The 25,569-nt window shown below is 36.7% G+C and overlaps 1 protein-coding gene across 12 annotated transcripts in view; it reads left to right on the forward strand.

The window, feature by feature from the left end:
- The window catches only part of DECR1 (2,4-dienoyl-CoA reductase 1), a 60,087-nt gene that overhangs the window by 10,977 nt on the left and 23,541 nt on the right, over positions 1-25,569 (forward strand). For 7 of the 12 annotated variants that reach the window (XR_012416493.1, XR_012416495.1, XR_012416496.1 and 4 more), the window contains exons 2-7: positions 4,049-4,251; positions 5,064-5,121; positions 5,241-5,327; positions 7,058-7,205; positions 18,810-18,909; positions 24,652-24,724. Coding sequence is in view for 8 of the 12 variants with exons in the window: in XM_073999076.1 (XP_073855177.1) it covers positions 4,049-4,251; positions 5,064-5,121; positions 5,241-5,327; positions 7,058-7,205; positions 18,810-18,909; positions 24,652-24,724 (669 nt within the window). In the remaining 4 variants the exon portion in view is untranslated. Of the gene's footprint in view, positions 1-4,048; positions 4,252-4,970; positions 5,122-5,240; positions 5,328-7,057; positions 7,206-18,809; positions 18,910-24,651; positions 24,725-25,569 lie in introns of all 12 variants that reach the window. The other 5 variants (XR_012416498.1, XM_073999079.1, XM_073999080.1 and 2 more) reach the window with 2 other exon arrangements.

Below are 25,569 nucleotides of genomic sequence, written 5' to 3' on the forward strand. Positions count from 1 at the left end.
GGGCTAGGAAAGTATTAATACATTGGCATCATATTGTCCGGTGGCTTGAATGCCATGCTCAAGAGTTTGATTTTTGTCTTTTTGACTTTGGAAGGCATCCATGTTTTTGAGGAATGGAATTTTAATGTGGAGGACCCATCCATAATGATGATGACGATGATGATGGCGATGATAAATAGCTAAACTAAGTGCTCAAAAGATAATTCATTTAGCCTCACAACTCCCATATGAGAGTCTGTTATTTTATGAATTTTATATATTTGAAACTGGATCTTCTTAATAATGTACCTAACACATTAAACAATTATTTTTGTAGAAATTTCTTTTACATGAAATTTAGTTATGGTGCCAAAAAAAAAAAAAAAGCCTTGCCTCCTCTTTCGTTTTTTTTGTTTGTTTGTTTTAGTTTCTTGTGTGTTACTTAGACTAGGCATCTAGGAGTCACATACTCAGATGCCTGAAGTCCTTGAAGGCCCTGTTTATGAAAGGCCACCCAGTGAAAAGGGCTCACTTTTCCTGTGTGAGTCAGGGCTGGGCAGAGCTCAGGCCTTGTCTCAGCAGGGCTGTCGTAGTCGTACTTAATCATGTGGGAAGGTGTGCCCAAGTGTTGGTAGAGCTTCTGACTTTTATGTGAATTCTTCCATTATCTAAATGTTGGCTCAAGTTTTAAAAAATTTGGGCAGGATAACAAAACATATTTGGCCTAGAATCACTAATCTACTTCTGTTTGTGATACCCTAGACATTTTAGATTAGCCAAATTATACCTAAGTAATTTATGTATATATCTCATGGATATACAGTCCTTATCCTTGAGGGGAAGGTGCAGTGTCAGGACTCTCGGAATTGCCATTTTGAAGATTAAAAGTGTGATCATGTCTTATTAGTTTAGATGCTGTAATTTTGGAATACATGAAGGAGGAAGCTATTGTTTATATGATGTGTGAGAGGGATGAGTATGGTGAGGAAGGTGGGTGATAGCTAATTTTTTGTGGGAGAGATTTAGAGCCTGTAACAAAAATAATTCTGTATTGCCAAAGTTGGAAGACTCTAGAAAGTTTTAAGAATTTTAGGTCACTAAAGATCTCCAGAGAATCAATCTTGATATGAAAGGTATTATTTACATTTTTGAAAAAAACTTATTTCTCTAAAAACCATAAAGCAGGACTTGAAAATCTTTAAAAGCCTGTTTGGTATCCACTTTTTATAATTCAAAAAAGTCCAATCAAAATACTGTTTCAGGTTATTAAGGATGCTTCTTTGTAGAAACAGGGGATTGAGTATGATGTGACCCTGTGACATCTGATCATCTCAGTGGGTCTTAATGTTGAAATGAACATCTTCCTTTTAGGCAGAGAAGATGGCTTGAATTTATATTAACACATATGCTGTGTATTGTTAGGGGGTAATGAGAATTAAAATAGCTTATCAATTTCTTCACTTTGGTGGGGAAGTGGAATCATAAGGTTAGTATTGATCAGATCATATAAGAAAAAAAGTGCTACGTAATAACCTGTTACATTGTAGACACTAGGAATTATTTTTATCACATGTGACATTTTTACCTTTATATCCTTTTCTCTGCTGGTGAGGAGGTTGAGGAAATGTTTTAAAATAAATTTAAAAATAAAGTTTGTATGCAAATATCTTGTTTAATTATTTTCATGAAGTCCCACATCAAATCCCCTATACACATTAACATTAAAAAGTTAAAAATTATGGTAAAGCCTTCAGAAAATTAGAATACTTTTTTCATTATTATTAACGACAAATTTACCATTCTATTTGAGTAAACTTGTTGATTCATCATCTTAATGTAATAGTTCTGAAGGCAGGTGGCAGCCTTAAGGAAAACTGCCACTTATGTAGAAAAAGATTATTGTGGAGTTGCTTGGATTACTGTGCTTTGGCAAAAGGATATGAAAAGAAAATGCTTTGTCAATATGAAGCTAAAATAAATATGATGACTATGGAGCATAACAAGATTTACAAATGTATCTTCAATTATTTTATACATGATCTCAAATTTTGTCTTTCAGTAAGTTTTTTTCTGCTTATAAAGATCTAATCATACTTACTGGATAGATTTGGAAAGTACTAAAAGCCAATCAAACAAACAAACAAACAAAGCAAATAATTATCTATAATCTCATCACTTAGCCATAACTGTAAACTAATGGGTGGCCTGTGAAGTCAGATACTGGATTTAAGTCTTTATTCCCTATTATTATTTATTTTTAAAAGTTAGCTACTTGACCTTTCTGTGCTTCAATTTTTTTCATCTATAAAATAGGAGTAACAATAGAATTTACCTTATAGAGCTGTTTTGAGGACTGTATGGTAAATATTGAATCTACTACTTACTGTTGTTATTTCCTTCTAGTCTTTTTTTCTAAGCATATATTTTTATTTGTAGTTAAAAAATACCGTATATTTGTTTCTTTTTTTTTTTCATTTAACATCACATTATAAACATTTTCTTGTGCAGTTTCCAGTTGATGAACAGCCTCGTTCTAAATCATTGACCACATTTTCTTATTCTTTCCTTAGGATAAATTTCAAGATATCCTGAATCAACTGATGACAGTCTATTTAGCTTACAGGAATACTCTGGAAGGAAATGGCAGCTTCTGGAGTTTTAACTGGAGTTTTAATCTTGCCACCATAACCTAATGGAATATCACATAACCTCCCTGGTGTGATCATTAAGCTTAGCAGGATCTCAGAGAATAGACAGAGGAATATGCAAGCTGGTTATCAGAGAAGGCTCTGGAGCCTGTCAGTCTGTGTTTGAACCGTGGTTCTGCAACTTTGGCAATATATATATTTTTTATCACTCTGAGCCCTTTCTATACAACAGGATAAAACTAATACCTATTTGCTGTGGTTGTTGGGAAGATTAAATAGTTTGATATGTAATCCTGGCAGGTGGTAACCACTTAATGAATGTTAGCTCCTATTGTTCATTATATTAAATACCTAAAGTTTGTTTTATGATTAAATGTGAGAGAATGGCAGTGATGTTTGCATGTAATGTAAGTACAAGCTGTTACATATAAAATAGGGCAATACAAATATTTTTGACTCTGAAATGTATTGATTTTTCCCTCCATTTAAAATAAATAACAGAAATATTCTGTTTCATGTTTTGTGGCCAGAAGCTAGCATGTGAAGAGGCATTTGATTTAATAAACCTTATAGAGAATTTTTAACAGTTTTCTTCAGTGATTCAAAGGTGGATTTTTATCCAGATTATTTTCGTTGAAAGACAAAAATGCTTTATGTTAGTTTTTAAAAAATTAAATTTGGTCGGGTGCAGTGGCTCATGCCTGTAATCCCAGCACTTTGGGAGGCCGAGGCAGGCGGATCATGAGGTCAGGAGACCGAGACCATACTGGCCAACATGGTGAAACCCCGTCTCTACTAAAAATACAGAAATTTAACTGGGCATGGTGGCGCGTGCCTGTAATCCCAGCTACTCTGAGGCAGGAGAATCGCTTGAACCCGGGAGGCGGAGGTTGCAGTGAGCCAAGATCATGCCACTGCACTCCAGCCTGGTGACAGAGCGAGACTCTGTCTCAAAAAAAACAAAAAACCAAAAACCAAACCAAAACACAACAAAATTAAATTTAAGTAAAACACCTGCAGATAATAATGTAAGCATTTGTAGTGTTTACTATATGCTACACGCTGCTCCAGGTGCTTTACCTATAATAACTCATATAATCCTCACAATGCCATATGAAGAAATTTATTTTATTGTCCTCATTTTGTAGATGAAGGAACTGAGGCACAGAGAGGTCAAATAACCTGCTGAAGGTTATACAGCTTGGGAGAAATTTCTGTGCTATGTAATCCAGCTCCAGAGCCTGTTCTTTTTAAATCAGAAAGCAAAGAATAATAATTAAGTACAATACCAATATGTTTGCAAAGAGTTTGTGTTAATACAAGAATTTGATTACTATTAAATTCAAGAGCATGTTTTTAAAAATGCATCTGTTTTTTGGAAATATATGTATGCAAATTTCAATTCATTTTTCCCCTTTTAGTTTTTCAGTTATGGGACAAAAATATTATATCAAAACACTGAAGCTTTGCAGTCTAAATTCTTTCCACCCCTTCAAAAAGCGATGCTACCACCTAATAGTTTTCAAGGAAAAGTGGCATTCATTACTGGGGGAGGTACTGGCCTTGGTAAAGGAATGACGGCTCTTCTGTCCAGCCTAGGTGCTCAGTGCGTGATAGCCAGCCGGTAAGTCCCTTACCTCAAGCCTATTGGTGATGCTTTTGAAGAAACTATTCTGTGCCATAGTATTGAAAACACTGTTTGCCCGAGTTGTTTGATTAGCATCTTAATCTTATATGAAATGCTAGAAATATTCTTTAGATTATTTAAATAAATCGTTTTGAAAAAGTCAGGTCCTATTTGAGATGAAAGAAACAATGAAAACTGTGGAACTGATGTTTGGGTAAACATCCACAATTTTCATTATTTTAATTTCCCCAATTCAGTGGTAGAATATTTCTTTTTTTGTACACAAAGATGAAGTTAAAAAGCTTGACATGCAGCCAGGTGGGGTGGTGTGTGCCTGTAATCCCAGCTACTGGGAAGCTGAGGCAGGAAGATCGCTTGAGGCCCAGAATTTGAGACCAGCTGGGCAACATAGTGAGACCTTGTCTCAAAAGAAACTTTTTATTTTTTTTTTTAAGCACTACATGGAGGTTGCTTTGTCTTCAGTGGGAATGATTATGGTTACTGCTTTAATTAAACATTAAACTATGAATATATTTTCTTTGTAAAGCTGGCTTATTAAGGAATAATTTAAATCTGTGAGTAGAATGTTAAAGTAACTGGTTTAAAAGTGACTAATTCAATAAATTAGTATCAATATATAAAAATGATCTAAATTTGACTTTTAGAAAAAAATTCACGTTGATTTTTGTATATAAATAACATCTATACTTTCTCAGAAATGCTTTTCTTTAAGCTATGGATTCTCTGTATTCTTCAATTAATGAAATTGAAAAATATAATATGAAGTCATACAAGGTGTTTATTTCTAGGAAGATGGATGTTTTGAAAGCTACCGCAGAACAAATTTCTTCTCAAACTGGAAATAAGGTACATTAAAAATCAGTTATTTAATTTAGATTTAGGAATTATAACATGTTCAAATAATTTGTTCATGTGTTTGGTTTAAGAAACCTGGAAAATGTCAGTTTCTTTTTGTTATTTTGCAGGTTCATGCAATTCAGTGTGATGTGAGGGATCCTGATATGGTTCAAAACACTGTGTCAGAACTGATCAAAGTTGCAGGACATCCTAATGTAAGTGTAGTGATGACGAAGCCGAACTGCCAGACACTTGATGTTGATAACACCCAACAACTTGTACAAAGGAAATAAAATGTTGATATTGATGTAGGACAGGCAAGTCCCAGTCTGGGGCTTAGCCTGGGAAGGTTCTTGGCTTTACCCAGGAAAGAATTCAAGGATGAGCTGGTGGTAGAAGAGAACAGCTTTTCTGAAGCAGCAGCAGCAGCGGAATGGATTTGTGACTGTTCCTTCAGAGCAGGGCAACCCCATAGTCAATGTGCTGGGCATAGCAGTTGAGAGGCAGTTTTATAGTCATATTTGTACCCACTTTTAATTACATGCAAATTAACTAGGTTTATGCAGAAATTTCTAGAAAAGGGTTGGTAACTTCTGAGTCATCAGTTCGTTGCCATGGAAAGGGCAGTAACTTGCTGGCATTGCCATGGCAATGGTAAACAAACATAGTGCATTGGTGGATATGTCTAAAGAGGGGGTGCTTTCATCTAGGACTTGGTTTAACTAGTCCTCAATCTGGTCCTGTGTTGGAGCTCTGCCTCCAGAATTAGGCCCGCCTCCTACCTCAATATGAGCAAGTGCTGTGTTGAGAAGCACCTATTTTCTGTCCCTCGGAAAATGCCAGTTCTGCTAAAGCAAAGAACGGAGTAGAAAGACCGCTACACGACTTCCTTTCAGGAATACTTAAAGAATCCATTTATGATTGATTGGAAAACAAACTTGATTTCACTTTATTTAATAAGATTATGAAATAACAAGAGCAGTTATCCAAGAGCACAGCATTGAGTTTAAATGATTGATGCTTTTTGCTTCTGCTAATAACTTTTGATTGTCTTCCTCAGTGGAGAACAATATAAACATGAAAAACTGTAAGAAATTCAAAATTTCTCCTTTTAATACCTGAAATATGCATGAATATTTTGCTGTTGTTTGGTATATTTACTGGAGAGAAGCCATTTCTTCCAGTAGTCTCAAAGATAGCACTTTCTATGATATTTTCAGAACCAATAACATTGAATCTCCTGTAGAACTAGCCAGAATCTTTATTGATGGTAAATAGATAATCAACCACAAGCTGCTTTGGTTAAGTTAAACTAAAATAACACCAGAAACAAAAAGGCATTTCTTGAGATCTTTGAAATAAAATAGAGTCACATGGTATATATGTTTATCTGTATTAATTTTCTTTTTCTTTTTACCTTTTAAAATTTTATTCATTTATTTTGAGACAGGGTCTTGCTCTGTCACTGAGGTTGGTATGCAAGTGGCACAGTCATGGCTCAGCAGAGCCTTGACCTCCTGGGCTCAGGCAGTACTCCCACCTCAGCCTCCCAAGTAGCTGGGAATACAGGCACATGCCTCCACACTCAGCTAATTTTTAAAAGAAAATTTTTGTAGAAATGAGGTCTTGCTTTGTTGCCCAGGCTGGTCTTGAACTCATCCCAAAGTGCTGGGATTACGGGCATGAGCCTCTGCACCCTTTTAGTTTTCTTAATAACAGAATCTACCCTAATTTAAAGACGGCTTAGGATTCTGAATTTTGGTAACTAACATAGGAGGTTTTCACAGACTCAGACTACTAAATTTCATGGTATTGTTTCGTAGGTAACTGTGAACTTCAACTTTATTGTATTATTTCTATTAATATATTTCAGAAACAAAAACCCTGCAGAGAAAATGTTTTTCCTCATCTAAAGTTTCTGTAACTTGCCTTGTCCATTTATTAGATTGTGATAAACAATGCAGCAGGGAATTTTATTTCTCCTACTGAAAGACTTTCTCCTAATGCTTGGAAAACCATAACTGACATAGTTCTAAATGGCACAGCCTTTGTGACACTAGAAATTGGAAAACAACTAATTAAAGCACAGAAAGGTATGTTTATTTGCTTTTCTCATATTTATTTGACTCTTATGTGTGCAAGGTTCTGTGCTAAGCTTTGTGATACTTTAAAAGTCAATGAGACAGTTTATACTTGTACAACTCACAATGTAATGGAGAAAAATGATATTTAAATAATAACTATGTATTACAATTTGAGCAGTAATAAATGTATGTTTCAAGTGCATTGGCAATCCAGGGACAGGAATGACTAACTCTCTTTAGGGTCAGTGATCAGGTTGAGGAACAAGATGCAACTTAAGCTGGAAGTTCAAAGATCTAGATGTAGAGAAAGAGGAGGGAAAGGACATGTGAATGTCCATGGATAGAGGCCTGGTGGAGAGGAGGAGCATAAGTACATAGGGAATGATGAAAAACTTGATGTTATTAGAGATGGGGAGAGGAGTAGGAAATGACTTTGGGAAGGTGAGTTGGAGTGTAATTGGGAAAGTTCTCAATAGCAAAATAAGGAGTTTAATGTTAATTCTGAAAGAAATAGTAAGTATTTTTGTGTAGATTTCCATTGAAGGTGGAACAAAGAATGTGACGATTGGAAAGGTTAGTGACAACAAGATGGATGATGGAAGGAGTGCTATTCAGGAGGATTTGATTTTTCTTTTAGCATGTGGCTAGATTGCATGGGAGATAAAGTAGAAGATATTTAGAAGATGAGATCAACAGGCCTTATTGATTTGATGAGAGTGTTTTCAGATGGGTTGAAGAGTCTGAATGACGTTAATACCACTGAGATTAAGAACACTGGAGGGAAGATAGATTTAGAAGTAACTTACTAGGAGAACATTTTTGTTAGTATTACGAATGAATTACTTTACAAAAGTTCATAGGTACATGAATAGCAAACATGTCTAATGTATACATCTAGAACCAGCGTACATTTATTCACCTGACAGACACTTACTAATGACTTTTGGGTAGCAGGCCCTATACTCATGCTCAAAGCAGAGGTGGACAAGATTCTGTCCCTGAATAATTTGGGGAACTTGAAGGATGGGGGTATTTTCTGAGAGAAGGTGGAGAGTGTTCTAAACAAGGAAAATAAGGAAGAGTTCTCATGCTCCTCAGAGGGTGTCCTTTGAGGGCTGAGGGGAGGAAAGAGGGCATGGAGCTGGCCAGGTTCTTCCCTCTGGTTCAGAAACCTTTGCCTTACAAGGTTCAATTTCTTGTTTTGTGCAGCGCAAGTGATCCTAGCACCAGCTTGAGATAGGGTATAGGAGCAGAGAAATGCTACAGAGGCACTAGCTGTGTGTGTGTGTGTGTGTGTGTGTGTGTGTGTGTGTGTGTGTCTGCCTGCTTCACACACATACACTAATAGCTTCCATCCTTTCTATGCACTCATTGAAATTGAAATTCCTGGTTACTCATTTCCATGACGGCAGAATGGATGTGATTTGTAATTGGAGTTTGGATGATAAGTGTTTGATTTGATTTTTTTTTTTCCGTGGGGGGCGGGAAGATGGATAGGAGTGGGAAGGGGGACAGGGAAGAGTGTGACTCCTCTCTCTTCTCTTCTCTATCTGAGGAACCTTGATCTCTGTATCTCTCCTGTGTCTCTGCCTCTGATTCTCTCGCCCTACCCCTTGCTCATGTCTCAATCTCATTCTCTACTGCTCTGCCTCTGTCAGCTCCTCATTTTTAGTTCTCTGTTTCTCTCTTCATCTGTCTCTTTTGTTTCTTTGTCCTTCTTTGCCTCATTGTCCCTTATTTCTTCCCTTGCTCATCTCTGTGACACTCGATTTCTGTCTGACTCTCCCTTCTTTCCTCATTATTGTCTTTCATTTTAACATAGACTCTGATCTATTCTTGTTCATCACATTGGATTAAAATTCTATGGGCTTCATTAAAAATATATTAGATAAGATACCTTTTTAAAAGATGGAAGCCAGTTTTTATTCTTCCAAGATTCCTGTCAGTTATTGATGCTGTAAGCTGACAGAGCTTAGAGAACTTGGACCACTGGACTGAGGGGAGTAAACGATAAAAGATTTGTCCTGGTACTGGATCGACAGTCAAGGAACTGAAGCGTGACATTTTTAACAATATCATGTTTTCCAATCTTGCACCATTTATTTAGGTCTTCTTTAATTTCTGTCAGCAGTGTTTTGCACAGGCATTGTACAAGTTTTTTTAACTTTCTCCCAAAGTACTTAAATTTTTGGTGCTATTGCAAATGGCACTGCTTTCTAAATGGTATTTTCTGGTTCTTTTCTTGTAGTATTTAGAAATACAATGGATTAGTTTTGTGTATTGATGTTTTCCCTAGGAGCTAAACTCAATGGTTATCACAGTTGTTTGTTTGTTTGTTTGTTTAGATTCCTTTGGATTTTCTACATTGGTAATACTGATAATGAAAAAAAGACATTTTTTATATTTTCCTTCCCAATTGATAAGCCTTTTATTTTCTTTCTTGCCTTATTTTACTGGATGGGACTTTCACTAAAATATTGAATAGTAGTGGTAAAAACTTAGATTCTGCTTGTTCCTACTATTAAGAACAAATCAAATACATGAAGGAAAGCAATTAGTTTTTCACTATTAATTATGATTTACCTGTAAGTTTTCATAAATATCCTTTATCAGCTTTAGGAAGTTCTCTTCTATATCTAGTTTGCTGATAGCTTTTTTTAAAAGTTATTATTATTATTATACTTTAAGTTATAGGGTACATGTGCACAACGTGCAGGTTTGTTACATATGTATACATGTGCCATGTTGGTGTGCTGCACCTATTAACCCATCATTTACATTAGGTATATCTCCTAATGCTATCTCTCCCCCCTACCCCTACCCCATTACAGGCCCCGGTGTGTGATGTTCCCTGCCCTGTGTCCAGGTGTTCTCACTGTTCAGTTCCCACCTGTGAGTGAGAGCATGCGGTGTTTGGTTTTCTGTCCTTGTGATAGTTTGCTGAGAATGATGGTTTCCAGCTTCATCCATGTCCCTAAAAAGGACATGAACTCATCCGTTTTTATGGCTTCATAGTATTCCATGGTGTATATGTGCGACATTTTCTTAATCCAGTCTATCATTGATGGACATTTGGATTGGTTCCAAGTCTTTGCTATTGTGAATAGGGCCACAATAAACATACGTGTGCATGTGTCTTTATAGCAGCATGATTTATAATCCTTCGGGTATATACTCAGTAATGGGATGGCTGGGTCAAATGGTATTTCTAGTTCTAGATCCTTGAGGAATTGCCACACTGTCTTCTACAATGGTTGAACTAGTTTACAGTCCCACCAACAGTGTAGAAGTGTTCCTATTTCTCCCCATCCTATCCAGCATCTGTTGTTTCCTGACTTTTTTTTTTTAATACTTTATGTTCTAGGGTACATGTGCACAGCATACAGGTTTGTTACATTTGTATACATGTGTGATGTTGGTGTGCTGCACCCATTAACTGGTCATTGACATCAGGTATATCTCCTAATGCTATCCCTCCCCCCCGCCCCCACTCCACAACAAGCCCCAGTGTGTGATGTTCCCCTTCCTGTGTCCAAGTGTTCTCATTGTTCGAATCCCACCTATGAGTGAGAACATGCGATGTTTGGTTTTCTGTTCTTGCAGTAGTTTGCCAAGAGTGATGGTTTCCAGCTTCATCCATGCCCCTACAAAGGACATGAACTCATCCTTTTTTATGGCTACATAGTATTCCATGGTGTATATGTGCCACATTTTCTTAATCCAGTCTGTCATTGATGGACATTTGGGTTGGTTCCAAGTCTTTGCTATTGTGAATAATGCCACAGTAAACATACATGTGCATGTGTCTTTATAGCAGCATGATTTATAATTCTTTGGGTATATACCCAGTAATGGGATGGCTGGGTCAAATGGTATTTCTGGTTCTAGACCCTAGAGGAATTGACACACTGTCTTCCACAATGGTTGAACTAGTTTACAGTCCCACCAACAGTGTAAAAGTGTTCCTATTTCTCCACATCCTCTCCAGCATCTTGTTTCCTGACTTTTTAATGATCACCCTTCTAACTGATGTGAGATGGTATCTCATTGTGGTTTTGATTTGCATTTCTCTGATGGCCAGTGATGGTGAGCATTTTTTCATGTGTCTGTTGGCTGCATAAATGTCTTCTTTTGTGAAGTGTCTGTTCATATCCTTTGCCTACTTTTTGATGGGGTGGTTTGATTTTTCTCTTGTAAATTTCTTTAAGTTCTTGGTAGATTCTGGATATTAACCCTTTGTCAGATGGGTAGATTGTAAAAATATTCTTGTAAAAATATTCTCACTCTGATGGTAGTTTCTTTTGCTGTGCAGAAACTCTTCAGTTTAATTAGATCCCATTTCTCAATTTTGGCTTTTGTTGCCGTTGCTTTTGGTGTTTTAGACATGAAGTCCTTGCCCATGCCTATGTCCTGAATGGTATTGCCTAAGTTTTCTTCTAGGGTTTTAATGGTTTTAGATCTGACATTTAAGTCTTTAATCCATCTTGAATTAATTTTCGTATAAGGTGTAAGGAAGGCATCCAGTTTCAACTTTCTACATATGGCTCGCCAGTTTTCCCAGCACCATTTAATAAATAGGGAATCCTTTCCCCATTTCTTGTTTTTGTCAGGGTTGTCAAAGATCAGATGGTTGTAGATGTGTGGTATTATTTCTGAGGACTCTGTTCTGTTCCATTGGTCTGTATCTCTGTTTTGGTACTAGTACCATGCTGTTTTGGTTACTGTAGCCTTGTAGTATAGTTTGAAGTCAGGTAGCGTGATGCCTCCTGCTTTGTTCTTTTGACTTAGGATTGTCTTGGAGATGCGGGCTCTTTTTTGGTTCCATATGAACTTTAAAGCAGTTTTTTTCCAATTCTGTGAAGAAACTCATTGGTAGCTTGATGGGGATGGCATTGAATCTATAAATAACCTTGGGCAGTATGGCCATTTTCACGATATTGATTCTTCCTATCCATGAGCATGGTATGTTCTTCCATTTGTTTGTGTCTTCTTTTATTTCACTGAGCAGTGGTTTGTAGTTCTCCTTGAAGAGGTCCTTTACATCCCTTGTAAGTTGGATTCCTAGGTATTTTATTCTCTTTGAAGCAGTTGTGAACGGGAGTTCACTCATGATTTGGCAAATGCACCTTGTTTCAGAAGTGGGAAGGGTAGAGCATAGTGGAAGGCTTTCCTTATTTGTCAGTAGTGTGAGTGCAAGGTGTATGTTGCTTAGCGTATGTATATAAGAACCACATGAGTACATTTTTTATATTGTGTCTACATATTTTTTCTAGAACAGTGGGTGCATCTAAAGAATATTTTAAAACACATTTTTAGTTATCTGTTGAAATTTATTAAGGCAGTATTAGTATCCTTTTAAAATCACTTTTTGTAGAGTCATCTCGTTTGATGGGAGAGTTCAACCTCATCATTTAAAATTTCTTAGAGCAACTGTGTACCTTATTTGGGTGTTTTTTGAAGATAAGGTAAAGGTAAAGTGATTTGGGAATTTTGAAAAGGATTTTTTTTTCTTTCTAAGTAGTAATTAGAAATGTCTTGGCAAGGCAGTAGTAGTTACATAGTAGTTAAGAGTGCAGGCTCTAGAGCCTAACTGCCTAGTTCCAATCCTGGTTAATACTTGTTAGTCCTATCAACTTGGACAGATCAGCTTGCTGTGCCTGTCTTTTCTGTAAAATAATGTTAATAATAAAGCCTTTCTCCTAGGATTGCTCTAATGATTATATGAGCCAGTGTCTGTAAAATGTTAAGAATCGTTCCTGGGCCAGACTAGTACTCAGTAAATGTTAGTTATGAAAGAAAATGTTAAGTTTCCTCCAAGGTGGGTGTATTTTTACATCTTTTACAAGGGGACCATCAACTATCTGAAACTTAGGTTTTGACTCATAATTAAAATTGGTTAGAAAAACCAGAGCCCTGATATCACTTATTATAATTAAACTTAAAAATAACAGCCTACATGAGGGATGTATTTATATTAAATGTTTAAATGAGAAAAGTGTTTCCTTAGTAGATAATATTATTTATATAAGGTTATTCTAGTTTTTAAATGTTATAGTCCTATTTTGAGTAGCTTTTAGAGAATTAAAGATTTTTAGATTTTCATATGGGCTGTCATTGAAAAATGGCTGGGAGACAGGTATCCTCTGTGCTCCCATCAAAAAGACAGAGAAGTTTGTCTTCTTACCATGATTGTCAGTAAGATTAATTGCTAGCAATAATAGTAGAAGAGTTAGAACTGCAACAACAGCTCAGTTGTGTATTTAGGCATACAAGGAGTTCAGTGTTGCTTATATGTGACGTATAATGCCTGAAGGGGTAGGAGATGAGGCCAAGCAATATGGACTTTATCCTTTGGTGATAGGTAAAGTTAAACAAGGATTAAAAAAAATTCTTAAGATACTTTATTTCTGTTTGCTGGAAAATTGACATAATACACTATGCTAGTTCCCCATTGTGGCTACAACAAAGGACCACAAACTTAACAGCTTAATATGTCAAACACTTATAATTTTATAATTCTGTTTTTCACAAGTAAATGCACAGAGTTGCTTGCCTGGTTTCTCCGCTTCAGATCTTATAGGCTAATATCAAGGAGTCACCCAGCAGAGCTCACGTCTTGGAGGCTCTAGAAAGACTCTATATCCAAGCTCATTCAGGTCATTGGAAGAATCAAGTTCCTTGTGGTTGTAGGACTGAAGTGTATATGTTCATGGTTGCTGTCAGCTGAGGGCCACCCTATCTCCTAGGGACCTCTCTCTGATCCTTACATAGGGACTGGTACATCTCAGAGCCAGTAATACCACAATATGTCTTTCTCATGCTTGGGGACTGACTTTCCCTTCTACCACATCTCTCTTGCCTGCTCCTTAAAATTCATCTTTCTGACTACAGCCAGAGAAAGTTATCTGTTTTTAAGGGTTTATGTGATTAGACTGTGTTACTTGGATAATCCCAGAAAGGTCCCTCTCTTAAATTCTGTAATCTTTCTTAACATCTTCAAAGTTATTTTGCCATGTAAAATAAGAAATTCAGTTCTTAGGAATTAGGGCATGGGATCTTTACGTGGGGTCATTCCGCCCACACATATTTCTTGTCTTGTTAGAAAGGAAACCCTCAGAACAACCAGAAAATTTTGAAATAAGTAAATAATCATGTAATATCTGTAATGTAAAACATGCTTGCTTAGAATGGCACCCTTATGCACTGCTCAACCATGTGTAGCAGCCCTGACCTACCGGCGGTTCAACAAAGTCTTAGATGTGTCCATGAAACTAGGGGACTGGGATGCCTGTTGGAGTCTTGGCTTATACAGTTACCTTCCATTCTGGTGATGTTTCGTAACACAACTTGCCAAATTATTAATACACAGGTAGTAAATGGCAATCTTTTTGCATGAGAGCAGAAGAGTAATAGGTGGAATCAATAACAGCAGTAAATTAACAAGTAGTTCTTAGAATCTAATGACATTTGCTGGACACTTCTTACGTTCCTGTTTTACAGGAGATAAATCTAGGGTCCAGAGCAGGGATGCGACTTCCCCAAAGTCTCATAGCTATACAGCTAGTAAATAGTGGAATCAATTTCTGAGCCCAGGTGTCTGTACTATTCCCCTTCTGTTGGTCACTGGAACTAAAATTGTTTAGTGAATCTTTCAGTTTTCATAGTTTGTACTGAAACCAGATTTTAGAGCTTTTGAATCTTTTAAATCATAATCTTGCACATATCATAGCTTTTTTGATAGATAATATGATTTTTGATGTTCTTTTATTACTATTTTTTCCATTTCAAAATAACGAAGGATGGGCTAGCATATTTATTTCATTTATTGCTTCCCTTCTCTATTTTCTTAACCTCATTAATAATATAAATTCATTTCTATTGTATGCTCTGAGCTGTTAGAAACTTGCCTTTTATAAAGCTTTTCCATGGGCAGTTATTCTAATTGAAATAATGGGACTCTGTACAAGAAGGAAAATAAATGTGACTAACCCTGGGGATCTAGGAATTCTTTGCTTTGCACTTTAGCACCACTGTTCATTTTTCTGAAGCTACTAATTGTTTCACCTTGCAGCATTAATGCTATTGGAACAGTGCAGTTTCAAACTTTCATCTCCCTTTTACACTCAGGAGAATTAAAAGCCACAGTATCTCATTCTAAGAGGTGGGCTACCCAAATTTTCTAGGCTGAGAAAATAAAACCTAAAGGGATAAAGAGAATAGTAAAATAACTTTCATTTCAGCATCTAAATTGTGTTAGGATGGCTTAACTCCTTTCCCACGCTTGGAGAAATGTATCTGTTCAGTCTTAGTTGAAAGATAGTGCACTTTCCATTGGAGCATTTGCTTTATATTTGTCACTTTTAAAGCAGTTTTTTTTTTTTTTTTTTTTTGTAATTTTGCTATAAGAATGATGCAGTTAGCATCTGTTGTCAGTGTACTGTAATGGAGCTCACTAATGTTCTACATCCCTCCTCTTTCACAGAGTACGATTTTGGAAGCAAAGTAATTTTCAGCGATCTGAAAGCCTGTTTGATATATAAAAGGAGTTACCAGAATGACTAACATAACCATTCTTATTTTTTCCTATCCTCAAAATGGTACTCCTGCCCCCTCCTCCACCCCCGTGTTTCCCAGGATGTGCTGAGTTTTCTTTCTACTCTGGAAAATGCTGAGAGAAAGAGAAACTAAATATATGGAGCAGAGAAAAAACTTATCTGAATATTCTTCAAAATACTTTCCTTGTAGTCCTTCAAATTTAAATTTCTAAAAGTATTTACTGTTATGTAAAAGATGTAAACTTATTTTGATCCTCTTGCAAATATTATTGTCTTATCCAGTGTTATGAATAAATAAGAAGAGAAAAATCACTGATTTCTCAGGACCTAAAGATTATTCTTTTAAGCCTGCCTTCTTCCTTCCTTCCTTCCTTCCCTTCCTTTCCTTCCTTCCTTTCTTTCCTTTCCTTCCTTTCCTTCCTTTCCTTCCTTTTTCCTTCCTTTCCTTCCTTTCCTTCCTTTCCTTCCTTTCCTTCCTTTCCTTCCTTTTTCCTTCCTTTTTCCTTCCTTTCCTTCCTTTCCTTCCTTTCCTTCCTTTCCTTCCTTTCCTTCCTTTCTTCCTTTCTTCCTTTCTTCCTTTCTTCCTTTCTTTCTTTCTTTCTTTCTTTCTTTCTTTCTTTCTTTCTTTCTTTCTTTCTTTCTTTCTTTCTTTCTTTCTGCCTGTCTGTCTGTCTGTCTGTCTGTCTTTTTTTGAGATGGAGTCTCGCTCTTGTGACCCAGCCTGGAGTGCAATGGCATCATCTTGGCTCACTGCATCCTCTGCCTCCTGGTTTCAAGTGATTCTCCTGCCTCAGCCTCCTGAGTAGCTGGAATTACAGGCATGCCCTACCACACCTGGCTAATTTTTGTATTTTTAGTAGAGGCAGGGTTTCACCATGTTGGCCAGACTGGTCTCAAACTCCTGACCTCAGACGATCTGCTCCTCTTGGTCTCCCAAAGTGCTGGGATTACAGGCGAGAGCCACTGTGCCTGGCCTCATTCAGTTAATTTATTGAGAACCTGCTGTGTCCTAGATACTATTGACCACTATATGTACAGTGTCACTTTTTAATATAGCTTTTATACAGTTATTTTAAAAAGAGATTTAGAAAACAAGAAAAAATATTTTATATTTACCTGCATATTTACTATTTCTTTCCTTTTGACAATCTGTTTCTCTATAATGTCATTTTCATATCATCTTGATTTTTGAAGGGTATTTTTGATGGATATGGAATTCAGAGTTAACAAGCTTCTTTCGGCACCTTAAAAATGTAGCTCCATTGTCTTCTAACTTATATTTTTAGAAATGAGAAGACAATGAAAATTTTTATCTGTGTTTGCGTATTTTTATTGTTTATTTTTACCTTTGGCTGCTATTAAGATTCTATATATCACTGGTTTTCAGTTATTGATTATGACAATGTCTTTATTTTTTTCCCCCTGTTTATCCTGCTTGGGATTCATTTAGCTTTCTGCATCTGTAAGTTACAGTTTTTACCAAATTTGGAATTTTTAAAGTCCTTATTCAAGTACATTTTCTTCCTCTGTGACTCCAATTATACGTTTGTTAGAATGCTAGATATTGTTCCACAGGTCAGTGATATTCTGGGTTTTTCCTCAGATTTTTTTTCCCATTTGTCTTTCATTTTAGATAGTTTATATTGCTGTGTCTTCAGATTCGTGGATCTTTTCTTCTACAGCTAAGCTTATTTGTTCAGTTTTTCATTTCACATATTGTATTTTTCTGCTTTAGAAGCCGTATTGGTTTCTATTTTGTATTTTCCATTTTTCTCATCATATTAATATTTTCAGTGAAATCTTTAAAAATATTTGTAAGAGTATTAAAAGGCTATTTGTCTGCTACTTCTGTCTTCTCTGTCATTTCTGGGACTCTTTGTCTATTAGTCATTTTCCTCCTTGTTAGGTTTCTGTGTCTTTATGTGTAGTAATTTTTTATTGCATGCTGTGAATGCTATGTTGTTGTTGTGTACTTGTGTCTGTGTGTATTTTAATTTTTTTTTTTGAGGTGTGTGATTTTTTTGTTATTTTGGAAAGCTTTTAAATTACTTGTGCATCAGCGTAATCATTTTAAGGGTCATTTTAAAGCTTTATTTCAGCAGGTATATAGTAGTCTTTACTTTGGGGCTAATTTAACCCTCCTACTAAGTCATGTTTTTTTTTCCTGAGCTCTCTACTGAAAGCCCTGAATGTTCAGTGAAGCTGCTTAGAACTCACATGTCTCCCAGCCCTATGCGAGCTCTGGGAATTGCATCACTTACAGCTTCCTGATAGTTGTTCTCTGCTAGGCCTCATGGAATCTCACACTAAACATGTATAGCTTATTATTTATCTAAAGACTCATTGAGATTCCATGCAGCTTTATGGAGTTCTATTAATATCTCTGCCTACTTTCCTCCTTGGAGGAACTCTTAGAAACCTTAGTTTCCTCAGGCTCCCCAAACCGATCTCTATCTTCTTAACTCGGTGTGAATGCCATTTTCTGCTTAGGTTCCTCCTCCTCATCCTTCCATCTATATAGTACCTTTAGGCAGAAATCTAGAGTATTTCAGGGCTTATTCATTTTCCTTCTCTCAGAGATCATAGTCCTTCCCTGCCTGCTGTGCAGTATCTGTATATAATTGTAGCATATATCTTACTCAGTTTTCTTGATGTTTATAGCAGAAGGGTAAGTTCATTATGGCTGGAGGCAGAAGTCCCTGCTAGTTTAATTTTAATTCTGATTTATTCTTATTCAAGTAGTATTTAGTTAATGGGAATTCTGACCAGCTGATTATACAAGGTGCAATAGGGGCATGCCTCTGAGATGTGGGCTTTTGTATTGACTCACCAGGCATGCATTCCAAGTAAGTGCAGACTGGGCCATCCTAAATCACAAGATTAGTAGCAAGACATATCAATTTTCTTATTCTCTCATTAATTTAGAGTGAAGTTTTAAAAAATACTTCAGTTTTTCTTACACCCTCTTTAATCAGATCCCATTTTTATAAATCATGTTTTCCTTATGTGAAGTGATATAGCTATATTGCTAATCAACTGTATCCTTTTAAAATTTCAGGAGCAGCATTTCTTGCTATTACCACTATCTATGCTGAGACTGGTTCAGGTTTTGTAGTACCAAGTGCTTCTGCCAAAGCAGGTGTGGAAGCCATGAGCAAGTAAGTACTTCCTTGTCAATCCTGTTGCTGAACGTAACTAATACAGTTCGGTGGCGCAGGGAACTAAATTCTTGCTTTCTGGTGTCCATCCAGAGAAAAGTAAAACAAAGACTTGGATTCACCATGAGACACGCATTTTATCTCCCAGATAAGTCTTATTTGTCTATAGCAGTATTGTCCTGTGGAACTTTCTGCAGTGATGGAAATGTTCTGTAAATATGCACTATCCAATAGCCACATGCAGATATTGAACCCTTGGAATATCCCACTATGACTGAGAAACTAAATTTTAAAAATTAATAGTTGTATATGGCTAGTGGCTATGTATTAGACACCACAGGACTATAGCTTTTTTGCTCTCCCAAAGATCTTTATCAGTGCCATCCCTAACCCCTCTCATAAGCACATCTTTATTCTTTTATTTCACATACTGTTTAAGGTTAATGGGACTAACACAGACTATGAGAACTTGCCAAGTCCAGTGGCCTTCTCTCAGCAGAGTATAACTGCTTTTTTTTTTTTTTCTCTGAGACAGGACTTCACTCTGTTGCCCAAGCTGGACTGCAGTGGCACAATCATAGCTTATTGCGGCCTTAATCTCCCAGACTCAAGCAATCCTCCCACCTTAACCTCCCAAGTAGCTGGGACTACAGGGAGGTGCCACAGTGCCTGGCTAATTTTTAAAAATTGTAGAGATGAGGTCTTACTGTGTTGCCCAGACTGGTCTGGAACTTCTGACCTCAAGAAATCATCCTGCCTCAGCCTCCCAAAGTGCTGGGATTACAGGCATGAGCCACCATACCCAGCCATGATTGCTTTTTGAATTTGTTCTCCATTGTCTTTGTTAAAATGGGGATTCTCATCATTTCATTGCTTGTCTGGCTTGCTGTAATCACGGTATATTTCTTTGCTACCAGTCTCTTCCCCCTGTATTTTTTATTCACATTTTCACCAGAATTATCTTTCTAAGAACATGTATGTCTGCTCACGACACTCCCCAGCTAAAAATCTTAGATCATTTCCTGTCACTCTTTGGAATAAAAGCCAGAACTCACTATGGCATTCTAAACAGACTTGTCTCTGGCCATTGTTAATTAATTTATTTATTCAATAAGTATTTATTATATACCTTATATGTGCTTCGTCCTAGGGATATGATAGTGATGGAAATAGAACAGTCCTCATTGTCAGCTGAGTTTAAATTTTTTACTATTCCATTTATAATTTCCATTAACTGTTCCATGTTTCCCTAAACATACCATACAGCTTTCCTATGTCTATGCCTGAGTTATATTGTTGTTGGAATTTTGCTGTGATGTTTTGCTTACTTCCTTTGGGATATTTTCTCTGTAATCATTTCCTCCTCTCTGCCTTAAAACTTTGTTTAATCCAATCTAGTGAGAGGACAAACACTAATAAGTAGATTCTAAAATGAAGGTAATATACCAATATAGCAGAGGCAGAGAGCAGGGCATGGCCGGCTGGAGTGCAATGGTGCGATCTTGGCTCACCACAACCTGTACCTCCTGGGTTCAAGTGATTTTCCTGCCTCAGCCTTCCAAATAGCTGGGATTACAGGCATATGCCACCATACCTGTCTAATTTTGTACTTTTAGTAGAGATGGGGTTTCTCCGTTAACATTAAGCAATCTGACTTCCCCACTTCAGCATGAGTTCTGTGAGAGAAAGGGCCATATGTTTGCATCCTTATTACCCAGAAGGTTCTGGTCCATAGCTGGTGCTCCATGCTTGTTCAGCTGAATTATGGTACTCTTCTTTTAGTAATCCCAGAGCATTTTTAATATTTAAGTCAGTAAATACACATTAGTTTGAGACAGAAAGAAATATTTATTCACAAGCTGAATCTTAGTCTGAATAGAGATAATTACCATTTTTAAGGTCATGTGGTGTTGGAAATAAAGGATGAGAACTTGACTATTTTGGCAGCATTTGTTCATTGTCAATATTTGTTTTGTGAGAACCCTTCAATCTTGTTAGAGGTTTTCATCTCATGTCCTTTAAGAACTGATTTGGTGCTGCTTTTATTGTGTTCCTGCATATAATAGATGCTCAGTAAACATGTGCCTTCCTTTACAGCTTGAGTTGCCATCAACCTTCTTCTCATACTTTATAGTACACAGTCATACTAAATAAGGCATTGTAGGTTCCCAAATTCTACATGTTGTTTGGGCCCTTGTCCTTTACTCATACTGACCCATATGCCTTGGCTGTCTTCCTTTCTCCATCTGTATTAGTCCGTTCTCATGCTGCTATGAAGAAATACCTGAGACTGGGTAATTTATAAAGAAAAGAGCTTTAATTGACTCACAGTTCCACATGGCTAGGGAGGCCTCAGGAAACTTACAATCATGGTGGAAGGCACCTCTTCACAGGGCAGCAAGAGAGAGAATGAGTGCCATGTGAAGGGGGAAGCCCCTTATAAAACTGTGAGATCTTGTGAGAACTCACTCACTATCGCGAGAACAGCGTGGGGAAAACTGCCTTCAGGATTCAGTTTTGTCTACCTGGTCCCACCCTTGACATGTGGGGATTATTACAATTCAGGGTGAGATTTGGGTGGGGACACAGAGCCAAACCATGTCACCATCCTACCTCCTTAATCTGTCAGCTCCTCCTTTCTCCTGCCTTTTGCAGCAAACTCCTAATCCTTCTTCACCCGTCAGCTCAAATGTTACCTCTTCAGAGAAGCCTTCCCTGTCACTCCCACTTAGGTTCTTCTTCTTTTAAGCAGGTATGGCTCACATCACACAATTCCCAGCCTAGTAACTAATTCATTATATAATCAAGCTCACCTCTCTTGAGAGGGAGGGACTGCTCTTTTGAGAGCAGGGACTGACTTTATTTGAGGCTAAGCAGTATTTATAGTATTGATACATGGTAAGTGTATGATAAACATTTGTTGAATGAACAATAATAATGGCTAACATATTGAATATATTGTTCTTAGCAATTTAACATGCAGAGCTAACTGTATGAGGTAGATTCATTATCAGATTACAGTAGTTCTTCAGTATATCAGCTAGCTTAATGACAGTTGAAAGATCATGCTAGCAATTGAACAAATGTATCTGACACACCTCTGAGCACAGAGAGGATGGCTTTTCCTCTAGGCAGATTTTCTTAACAGGTTGCTCAGTTTTTCATAGGATAATATAGACTCTGCTCAGTACAGTAATTCTATTAAGACATGAAGCAATTTAGAGTAGATACACTATAAATAAATGCCCAGGGTAGCTATGGCAATGAAGTTTGTCAAAAACATCACTCAGAGAAGCAATTTTTATGTATGTTCTGTCTGAAAGATATACAGCCCACCCATTTCTCTAAAATACATTCATGGATTAAGTCAGATTAACAGGCTATCTTTAGATTACATGTACCCTATTCTGTAGAACTGGGTTTACTGAATTGACCTTTGAAGTGATGCTGTAAGACTGTATTAATGGATGTCTGATAGATTCATAGAACTTAGCCCATTTTTAAAATTATTATAGTTTACATTCTGGGATACATGTCCAGAATGTGCAGGTTTGTTACATAGGTATACATGTGCCATGGTGGTTTGCAGCACCCATCAAGCCGTCATTTACATTAGGTATTTCTTCTAATGCTATCCCTCTCCTAGTTCCCCAACCCTCGACAGGCCCAGTGTGTGATGTTCCCCTCCCTGTGTCCATGTGTTCTCATTGTTCAGCTCCCACTTATGAATGAGAACTTGGGGTGTTTGGTTTTCTGTTCTTGCGATAGTTTCCTCAGAATGATGGTTTTCAGCTTCATCCACTTCCCTGCAACGTATATGAACTCATCCTTTATTATGGCTGCATAGTATTCCATGGTGTATATGTGCCACATTTTCTTTATCCAGTCTATCATTGATGGGCATTGGGGTTGGTTCTAAGTCTTTGCTATTAAGAACAATGCTGCAATAAACATATGTGTGCATGTGTCTTTATAATAGAATGATTTATAATCCTTTGGGTATATACCCAGTAATGGGATTGCTGGGTCAAATGGTATTTCTGGTTCTAGATCCTTGAGGAATCGCCACACTCTCTCCCACGATGGCTGAACTAATTTACACTCCCACCAACAGTGTAAAAGTGTTCCTATTTCTCAACATCCCCTCCAGCATCTGTTGTTTCCTGACTTTTTAATGATTGCCATTCTAACTGGTGTGAGATGATATCTCATTGTGGTTTTGATTTGCATTTCTCTAATGATCAGTGATGATGAGCTTTTTTTTTTCATAGTTTGTTGGCTGCATAAATATCTTCTTTTGAGAAGTGTCTGTTCATATCCTTTGGCCACTTTTTGTTGGGGTTGCTTGTGTTTAATTTGTTTAAGTTCTTTAAGTTCTTTGTAGATTCTGGATATTAGCCCTTTATCAGATGGATACATTGCAAAGCTTTTCTCCCATTCTGTAGGTTGCCTGTTCACTCTGATGATGCTTTCTTTTGCTGTGCAGAAGCTCTTTGGTTTGATTAGATCCCATTTGTCAACTTTGAACTTAGCTTATTTTATCTATTGCAAGGATACAGTATCTTAAGGAGATTGTTATACTACACAATTTTCCTTTTGTAAGTCTGGAAAGACTTAAACAATTTTTCGTATTAGAAACAATTGTGCTTTTCCTGAACAATTAGCTTGCTTTTTCTTTATGGGTACTGTGGATTGTGTAACTGATTAGGCTTACCTTTTTTGTATAGAGTCATGGGATGAATAGATACCAGTTTGTGATGTGACTGTTGCAGTTATATGGAATGTCACACACTTCAGTAAATTTAGATATTAACTTCATTCTTGGCTCCATTATATTTCATTATCCTGGCTTTTCTCTCTCTTTATCTTGCTTTTTTTTCTTTCCTTCTTTCTTTCAAATTATCCTGTCTTCCTCATTTGCATCATATGTATTCTTTTAAGCTACCTTGTCATTATTTGAAATTACATTAAGTATATATACACACAAATATATGTATGAATGTAAATTCCTAAAATGAATTTAGATTTTAAAAGAGCTATCTGTAAAGTAAGCTTTTAAAACAACTTCCTTTGAAGTTCTTTGTTTGCTATTAGTGTTATATTTTGCTTCAGGACATTAAGCAAGATTTTGTTAGATTCCTATTTCCTTTCAAGTTTAGTTCAACAATTATATTACAGCCTAGTTAGACATGGATGTGGTTAATATTTTCAGTCGATGTAATCTTTTACTCAAATAAAACACTTTTGATGTTATAGACATTGTAATCCAATGTACAGGGCTATGAGTAAAGTTATAATGAACTTTGTAACTATAAGACTCAACTCCAGAAAATGTGAGGGAAGGGCATAAAGCACTCACGTTTTTATGTGAGTAACGAATACCTACTCTAAAAATGTATATTGACATTGGACTTTATATTCTAAACTACAAATGGTAGGTGGTACAGCATAGTGGTTAAGGACACGAAAATGTAAAGGGTAGGTTGTACAGTAGAGTGACTAAGGGTACAGACTGAAGCTAGACCTCTTCAGATTGACAAATTGGCCATTTGACACAGAGAAAATTATTTAACCTCTCTGTGCCTTAGTTACATTATCTGTAATATAGGGAGCGATAATAGTACCTACATCTTGGGGTTGTAATCTCTGACATGTAGTAAGCATCTAGTGAGTCTCAGTTATTACTGTTTTTAACATATGGTATAATATCTCAGAATGTATGTTGTCGATTTTAATTTTTAGGTCTCTTGCAGCTGAATGGGGTAAATATGGAATGCGATTCAATGTGATTCAACCAGGGCCTATAAAAACCAAAGTAAGTTGTATTTTGCTTGTTATCACATTGTGAATGATAAATAATGAAACACTGATAGATATATTCTGGTTGTTGTGTAAAGGACTTTCCAGAGATGCCTGGGTTTAGAGCCCTGGTTCTAAGGAAGAGGCCTTTGCCTTTATTCATTATCGAATATAAGAAATAAGGAGGCGGGCAGGAATATAGCAGCTATGCAATTTCTTCATAATGTCAATTTCAGTGTCTTAATCTTTTGGGATCTTTTATGCCATCAGTGTTGGCACTTTATCTGATTTGCTTCAGTGATTATTGTCCTGTATTTGTTAACTTTCACGACATTTTAAAGGCTCTTACATTGTCTGACGTCCTTTTTTAAAAAAAAATCAAGGAAATGTAACTATATTTATAGTTTGAGAGATGCTCCAGTAACTTATTATACAGTCTTTGTCTTGCTATAGGTAGGTAGCATTTTCCTTGACTCATGCTTGTGCCCTTTCACTCTCAGTCAATTATGCATGTCATCTAACGCCCACATCTCTCTGATTATGAATCCTTCTGACAGCATGGATTTCACCTGTAAGTAATAATCCTTGCAGATACTCATTGCAACTTGTAATTATCTCTAATGTTGTCACAGATGTTGCTCAGAATGTCCACAGCTTCTCTGCTCTCTCATTATTCCAAAATAACTTCACCCTCACACTTCTCTTGGTTTTTACCTAAAGCAGGTATTTATAATGCCAACCAGATGTAATGTTGAAAGGTCAGGCAAAATTTGGTAACTTGTTTCACTTGTGTAAACATATTGGAAAATAATACTAAGGGATATTTGGGTTATAGGTAGCTCTGGGTATTAAGTAATAACT

Source organism: Macaca fascicularis, chromosome 8 (assembly GCF_037993035.2).
Source record: "Macaca fascicularis isolate 582-1 chromosome 8, T2T-MFA8v1.1".
NCBI lineage: Eukaryota > Metazoa > Chordata > Mammalia > Primates > Cercopithecidae > Macaca > Macaca fascicularis.